This window comes from Nilaparvata lugens, unplaced genomic scaffold (assembly GCF_014356525.2).
Source record: "Nilaparvata lugens isolate BPH unplaced genomic scaffold, ASM1435652v1 scaffold8905, whole genome shotgun sequence".
NCBI lineage: Eukaryota > Metazoa > Arthropoda > Insecta > Hemiptera > Delphacidae > Nilaparvata > Nilaparvata lugens.
The window spans coordinates 1-9,132 of NW_024094650.1; the positions used below are offsets into that span (position 1 = coordinate 1).

The 9,132-nt window shown below is 33.8% G+C and overlaps 1 protein-coding gene across 1 annotated transcript; it reads left to right on the forward strand.

The window, feature by feature from the left end:
• Positions 1–1,085: 1,085 nt before the first annotated feature.
• Positions 1,086–6,488, forward strand: LOC120349237 (the record flags this gene model as incomplete). Its single annotated transcript, XM_039419204.1, has 3 exons — positions 1,086–1,242; positions 4,337–5,104; positions 6,289–6,488. Coding segments are annotated over exons 2-3 (929 nt in total), but the record flags the coding sequence as incomplete, so codon positions are not given.
• Between the last annotated feature and the right edge of the window lie 2,644 nt (positions 6,489–9,132).

A 9,132-nucleotide genomic window follows, 5' to 3' on the forward strand; every position in this document is an offset into this window, starting at 1 on the left:
TGTATGCATCAATCGACGAAATGATTAGTATTGCAAATTCGGACCAATGTTGTTGCCAAGTCTTTATCTAAATTTGACTTGTAACTTCATCATTAAGGATATTTCTGTTTGTGCATTGAATTATTGCGTTCTCTAATAAAATATTGTTTCTCTTCCAGGATAAAAACGAATGGATCATTGACCAAAGACAAGAGACTGAATCACCCAGCTCTCCGCATTTCAACAGATTTCTCTTTTGAAAGGTAATTTTTTTCATTCAATCATCTTGGGTAGCCAATTTGCCAACTCTATTATACAAAGCAATTTAAAGTATAAAGAGTACAAAAGAACCATCAGATACCACCATTAATTTTAATATCAAACCAATAATTTGAATACTGTATAATAAGTTAATAGTCAAATAAGGGTAATACACAGACTTCTTTGTTAGAATTTCTCATATAGAAAATCATTCACTTTATTGAAATGAACTTCCTCACAATTACTAATGATATGACTAATTGGGACGGAGCTGCTAGAAAGAATATACAATAGCTAGAATGTAGTGGAAAATTACTACAAGTTTTGATCTGTATCTTAAAGCCTAGCATGAGTTTCTGAACCTATTACAGAATGATGCGCGTTACGTTGTACGAAGTAAAAGGGTAAAAAAAGTAAATTCTTAAGGCTTTTGTTGGTGGGGAGTCCCCCTTACGGGAAGGTCCCACCGCCTGAATATATAATTTAAGCCGTCAATGGGCCTTACGACTGTCATACTTCAGCCGGGACCGACAAAAAAAGGTTAATCACTCTTGATCCTTCTATTTTAAACAGAAAAAACCGACGCGCGTATAGATAAATACTGTTGAGATGAATGTCTACATTGATCTCTTGTAGATTTAATCCTACATCTGCATTAAAACCATAGATTTCAATGAATTGAAGAGAATCGTTTCAGGATTTCTTTCCACACTCATTTTAACATTTTACTATTTGAAATTCTTTAAAATCTTTACTAAGTTCCATACTAATCTATACTTGTTCATATTATAATTTAATTGTCATGTTTTGGTTTGTTGCAGCCTGGATAGTTCGAGTTTGACAAGTGACAATGAAAGTAACACAGGGATCAGAATGGCGGCCAATCCCTCACTATCCCCCCACCACCGGTTCATACTACGAGAATGTCACTCTGTCTCTATCGCACCCGGGCAGTCCACGCACGCGCATCAAGACTATCTTGCCAAATATGGAAAATAATAGGTAAAAATAGAGTAAATACTTGGAATCCAATAACATTGTACATGGGAAACTACAGTGTACTTTTAGTAACAAATCTCGTCATCCCAGTTGAAGTTATCATTGGTTTCAAGTCATTACTTCATAAAGAATACAAGAATCCGATGTCAATTTATAATTACCGAGAATCTCATTTCAAAAATTGAGGATGTTACCACATCAAATCTCATTCTAAAGTAACTAATCCAGGACCATACCCTAGAAATTGGTCACTTTCCAAATAAGCAAAATGATAGGTTAAAATTGCCATAGCTAGCTAGTATTGAACAGAACTAAATGAAATTAATTTATAATAATGAATTCTTCTTTTTATATGATTAGTTTATTGGATATTTGAATCCATGTAGCCACGAAGGCACACGAAGTTTGGCAACATAGTTCACATTGATATTACATTAAATTTTCATTTATTATTCATAAATTCATAGATACTATCATTCTTGTATTGTAACATTGGTATTAAATTTGTGTAATCATTAGAGAGTATTATCACTTGCTTCAACCGGTTTCAATTTGAGCATCAGAGTAAATAATTTTTAAAAAGAAAGGATATTGATATAGCCACATAGTACCCTTTCTCAAAACTTTTTCATATAAACACCACTAGTTTCGGCTGTAAAGCTATTTTCAAGTGTCCTTTCTTCAAAATACTTATATTAGAAAGGATATTGATAACGTGAATTTTTAAACATTGTGTCGAAATAACGATAATCGACGTACCGACTATAAAGCTTCAATCAATTAAAATGAGTTTCCAATCCACCCAACTTCACGAAATTAAATCAATCCGTACTTTCAAAACTTATTCTTTCTAGGAAATAACGTACAAAAATCTGCTCAAACAAAGATAGTTATTTGTGCAACTAGTGCGCAATGTAACAGTTTGCTGCACCGAAAGAAAACGTTTACGCCGCCCGAGCCGTAGGCGAGGGCGGAATGGTTTCTTGAGTGCAGCAGAGGAACTTTGCGCACGTATTTCACATTAAGTTTTTCCTACAGTTACCATTGAATATGAAAAGTGGGTAATTATGGGTAAAATTGCTGAAATGCATCAATGTTTTTCTGTGTAATTTTATTATTGATAAAAACCTTAATTTATTGTCAAATTGAATAAAAATGTTGTCCTTGGTTATAATATATAATAGTAGGTAATAATTAGCGCGTTGTGCTTGGTTGCACCTCTGCTCACTATAGCAGCCACAGCAGTCACTGTTACCAACTTCATTTTGATTTTGCTGCACTGTTGCTCCATATAACCTACTAAGTATTTTGCGATGCCATGTTGCAAATCTGGAGTGCAGAAAAATTTTTCCCGCACTAGAGCGGAAAAGTGATTCTTTGCGTTCTGTAATCAGTGCAGCAATGGCCACTTTTCAACGTAACTGTAGGAAAAATACATTTTTAGGAAAAATACATTTTCCTACAGTTACGTTGAAAAGTGTCCATTGCTGCACTGATTACAGAACGCAAAGAATCACTTTTCCGCTCTAGTGCGGAAAAATTTTTCTGCACTCCAGATTTGCAACATGGCAACGCAAAATACTTGGTAGGTTATATGGAGCAACAGTGCAGCAAAATCAAAATGAAGTTGGTAACAGTGACTGCTGTGGCTGCTATAGTGAGCAGAGGTGCACCAAGCACAACGCGCTAATTATTATTCATTATATATTATAACCAAGGACAACGAGAACTTTAGGATTTTAGGATTAAGGTTTTTATCAATAATAAATTACACAGAAAAACATTTGATGCATTTCAGGCAATTTACCCATAATTACCCACTTTTCATATTCAATGGTAACTGTAGGAAAAACTTAATGTGAAATACGTGCGCAAAGTTCCTCTGCTGCACTCAAGAAACCATTCCGCCCTCGCCTACGGCTCGGGCGTAAACGTTTCTTTCGGTGCAGCAAACTGTCACTTTGCGCACTAGTTGCACAATAACTATTTTAGCCATGTCTTAAATAGATGTTGTTGAGTTTAAAATTGATAGGTTTTTATTTGCTGTGCTAGGTCTGTCTTAACAGACTTATTGCACAAAAACAACTCTACAAAATACATATTCAGGAATAACAGACAAAATATACTTAATAGCATCTTGAAAACAATAGTAAGAGAGAGCTAGCAGCGCTAATAAGGAGTAGCTTGATTCAAGATTTTTTAACCGCTTCATTAACATAACCTCAATTTTTTGATGGCCTCTGATCCATTCCGACTGCTGCGATAACATATTTAAATTTATGTAATCATTAGGGAGTATAATCACTCGTTTCAACCGGGTTTGAATTTGAGCATCAGAGTAAATAGTTTTGAAAAATTGAAGGGTATTGTATTAACACTCTTTTTTCTATGTATTTCATACGACATGCAGTCAAATATTAAGTAAATAATAAATTCTTCTAATTACCAACTTTAGTTCTTGAAAGAATTTGATTGATTGCTTAAATATTATTGACTGCTGTGTGAAATACATAGAAAAAAGTGTCTAATTTTATGCCTATAGATGATTGTTCAGAATAACAACATCTGTTGGTTAATTACAGTGTTGCCAGACTTTAACCTTCCGGTAGTCGCGCCCTACTCAATCACACGAGCAGTCGCGTGTTGTATTTTTTTACAACATCCAATTTTTCAAGTCTTATGTACTCTGTTTACTGTCAAAACATATTAATTAATTGTATAATTAATTTTTCATCTTCTTGGTTATTTTACGCCTATGAACACTTGGATGATAACCATTTCATAGCCCATAAGGTACATCAAGCAAAGCCATCAATTCTGTGTTATTGGTTCGTTTACAGTTCCCGTATACAGTCTTCCCTATCTTATGCACTGTCGCGACTAAATGGCACCTAAAGACTGAACCATTGCTCGGTTGATACTGCAACTCAGTGGAGTGATGGGGGAAACGTTTTGGATGCATAGATGACTCATTCACTGACACCTCCCCATTCAATAGTTTGTGCAGCAAAAAAACTGATACTGTTGTACTTTTTACAACAGCGCGACTGCCGGAAGGTTAACACCGTTAAAATCTTTTGTATATTTTATTTGACAGGTGCGAGTACAGTTTGGAGTTGATTGAGAACAGACTACCATGCTAAGTGAATTCAGCAGACCTGACAACCACACCCACAAATTTCCCAATGGTGATTCAGAGAGGGAGATGAAAGTTCCTACAAATGACATTCGAGAGAATGGCTTCCACAAGAGTGCAAATGGTGATGCATCGCCTGAATTCACCAGTAACGGTCACCAAAGTCCTCAAGACATGAATGATATTGATGCCAGTAATAAACCAAAGTCGAGAACAGAAAAACTTGCCGAATCCAAGTATCAGTTTCTAGGATTTGATCCGAGGAAAGACGACGAGTTACCAAAGTCAAACAAACTTGCAACTAGGAGGAATTTCTCCAGCAGTGCGTCTTCGCTAGTCACTAGCTCATCTGATTGTCCGCCGGTGCAAAAATTGATAACTGACTCGGTGAGAATTGTCGATACTCAGTCCAAGTCGGACGGATCAAATCGTGTGAAGAGCTTGGATTCTCGTCCTTCCTGGACCAATCCCACGTTGGACATTGGCATTTATTCCACTCTCCCCAGAAGAAATGGAGAATACACAGCTGAGCAGTTACTGTCTCAGCTGGACGCCATTGTCAAATCGACGGAGAAGAGTCCAGTTGTGCTGGAAAGAGGTAAATTCATCCTACCTCTGCCTGAGTCTGAGAAGAAATCTGAATGCAGAAACGATTTGCTCGCCAGTTTGACGCAGTTGAAGGCGAAAATCACAGACATAGAACAGCAGCAAGAGGAACTCATGAGAGAGGTAGGTTCTCATTCTCATTCACACAGTAAATATACTTTTCCTCCACCTCCTGTCTAAAGTGCTTACTTTACTCTCTGGAACATAATACTAAAGTGTCACTTTTTCGCTCTCGGGAGGAAAAAACAGGAAAACTCCCTAGAACGTAAAAGTAACTCCATTTCAATACATGGGAAGAATCTCTATTTTAAAAACGTACATTTGAAATAGGTTAGAAGGTCCAAGTTCAAATGAGGAAGACCAACTAAATTCAATAGGCTACCTCAACCAGACATTTGATCAATATATGAAATTTATGTTTGTATGCTAAAATTATTACAAACTTCATATTACTATACTAAAAAAATGTATACAATTTTTTTTTTATTCCATGCTATTCAGAATACCAACCAACGAATATTCCTCATTAACTAATCAAATTTGAAACGGGAACTTCATCATAGTATTGTAGTTGTGGCGGCCATTGTTGTTACAACTTTGGCGACAGATAGCGCATAGCGCTGTCGGCGGAGAACTGTGATTACAAGCCAGCCCAGCTGTTTACTTTTTAGATTATGTTGTAACACATTTTTTGGCCACGTACTTTTTTAAAAATTATTTTATTTGCAGTTTTTATAGAAATGTAGGTGGAGGAAAAATGTTGTTTATATCACGAGTGAAAAAATTTTTTTTTCAGGGAAATTGTTGCCCTCGGCTTCGCCTCGGGCTTCAAACTTTTCCCTCAAGGAGAAAAAAACAGTACTTTTTACTCTAGATATACAATAACTATTTTTTTTGAAATGTAATGTTCATAATCTCAGTATATTGGTATATTTATTACTTGTCTGAAGTGTAATTTACAAATCCTGTAACAAATATTGGCTACAATATTATATTGTTCAACAGAACAATGACCTGCTCGTGTTCAAATTCTTAAAGCATTGTTAGTTTTGGTACAGCAGATTGTTAACCCTTGAACGCCCAAGTTTTTTCAATTTTTTGTTCTCATTTTTTCTCAAAAACAACTTCTGAAATATAATTCTATTTTTATTCACTTATTTCAGTAAATATATTTATATCAGCACGAATTGAAGCATTCAATAAAATTTTTTTTCATCCATTTATTGAACAAAAGTTTATAAATGTTCTTATTTTCATTTAAAAATGGTACTATAATTCTATTTTATAATCTGGCTTGTGTGTTTCAGGCAGAAATAGAGCAGGCACTTCTGGGAGGAGAATGGCGGGCGCAGAATGAGAAGCTGTCGGCTGATGAGAACAAGCTGGCTGCTCTGCGAGAGAAGGTGCACAACTGCGACAAGGAGATGGAGATCTGCGCCGCCAAGCAGGCCGAACGGCAGGCTCACAGTCGCAAAGTACTCGAACAGCAACAGGCCATCTTGAATACGTAAGTTCAACTATTTATTCATTTTTTTTCATATATACAGAGTGAGTCATACATATATGTATGGGAACCCTTTACCTTTCGACGTACAACTGAATTTTAACCCCTCATAAGGGGTGACTTAGTGTTTGTAACTCGAATATTCTAATGTAACACCCATTGTGTGGTACAAAATTTTAAGGTTTTTCAAAACAAGAAAGAGGCATCAATAAAAATTTTCTATGATACTTTTATACAAAATGGTGGCTGATTGAAGTTTTAGTTTTTAAAGAAATGAGGGGTTGTAACTCAAATATTTTGAATGTAAACACCCATTGTGTGATACATCATTTTAAGGCCTTTTAAAAACGATAAAGATGACATCAATAAAAATGTTCTATGATACTTTTATCCAAAATGGCGGCTGATTGAAGTTTTAGTTTTTAAAGAAATAATTGATGAAGTTCAATCAGCTTCCATTGTGGATAAACGTATCATAGAACATTTTATTGATGCCATCTTTCTTGTTTTTAAAAAAGCCTTTAAAATGTTGTACCACACAATGGTGTTTACATTTAGAATATTCGAGTTACACCCCTAAGTTCACCCCCTTATGAGGGTTAAAATTCAGTTGTACGTCGAAAGGTTACCTATTTGACCATACTCACCCAGAAAGTTACAGTATTATATCTACAACAGTCTCCAATTTATTGAAGGTTCCCATACATATGTCTCACTTTGTATATTATTTGTTATGTATTTATGTATTTATTTATATATTTATTCATCAATTTATGTATTTGTTCATTCCATATGTACGATTATAACTTTTGAAATGTCACAAGCTTATGCTCAAAATTCTTCCTATTTGCAATTCGTACAACATTCCAAATCTATGTATAATAATGAATGTTTTAATTTAAAAATTGAATTTCATCTGCGAACTCTCTCATTAATCACTGTCCAATTATCACATTATAACCTGAATTGTTTATTCACAATATTAACGTTATAATTTAGAAAAAAGTGGCGATTGTGATAATCTTTCCATCTGATAAAAATATTCTCAACTATTTAAAAAAAAATCAATCGAGAATATTATAATTTCTTCAGCATTATTCAGTTCATTTATCATTTTTTTCAGTCACTTATTAAATTTGTTTTTCAAATGTGAGAATATTGATACTGATGAGCACGCATCATAAAAAATATTGAAACCCTACCTTATAGAAATAGACACGGCCAGACATTAGTGTAATGCATGCAATGAATAATCCACTTGCCAGCTGATTGATTATGAATATTCTATAGTCTGACTAATCCTATCTTCATAGTAGATGATATATATATAGTGATATCAGAGTATGGAGGAATTCCTTTTCTTTTCATATTATCCTTAAAATGCAAAATTTCAAAAAACCTTGTATATACATCGACGAGCAGTTGAAAAGGGAATATTCCTGCCAATTTCATCGATTCTATCAACGCGTTTGGCCGTAATCGCGTTACATACAGACAGACAAAATAAATCCGAGTTGAAACATAGACCCACTAAGTTCGGTCAATTATGTTCATAGTCCAGATGGGGATTTTTTGATAATTAATTCTGATGCTCCCTTTGTTCTATCGATTTAATCAATGTTTACTCACAAGCAATTAGAAACTTACTTAAACCATTCTGTATTCACATGTTTTCTCTTCTATTATTTCACTCTACTTCTTATTGCCGTACTTACTATTGCACTTATTTCACTCATTTATGATAATTCATCTATCTATATTATAAAAACATGAGTTTGTACTGGTTAATCTAGATGTAACTCAACACTATGTTTGGTATATCCAATGATGAAAAAACTATTGTTAATCTTCTTTCAACATCTATATCAAATGACATTATATTATTATCTACTGTACCAGGAAATTTTAAAATCAAAGACATAAAATAATCTGAGCTTTTATATTAAGTGTTAGAATAGAATATAAAAAACGTTTATTGAATAAATAAGTTACCTTAAACGAACCTCAAAGAGGCTGCTTGACGACAAGGTACCATAAATACAAAACATGTAAATTTAAATATATACATATATCAGTGAACTATATTTTTACTTAACAGTGTATTACACTGTTAAATTACTTAAAAAATTTACTTGACAGTTAAAATTATCATGATATTAACTAATTAATTGTTGGCTCAGCTCTCAAAAATCTCAAAAGTGTTATAATGTATAGTCAACCTGAACTTACATACAAAAAATAGAACGGAATGAATTACACAATGCAATACATTAAAAATGAATTACATAATGTTACATCTAAAGTGTAAAAATTCAACCAAATTTTTAAATTTCTTTTCAACAGGCGCATATTAACAAACTCAGCACAATTATCGGGTAAATCATTGAAAGTTTTTGGTACAATGTAATTAAGGTGTTTTCGGCTAAATTATTCGAAGTAAATGGTACAACATACCTCTCATTCCTTAAATCACATCGATTAACTTTCATAACTAAATATTTTTGCTGAAGTAATTTTCTAAAATCAAAGTAAACGAAATATACATTTTATATTCAAAACCTGCATCTATTCAAAAGGTTTTCATATGAACTATCTCCATGAGAACTGCTGACCAAACGTAAAGTCTTTCTCTGTACCGAAGATAATC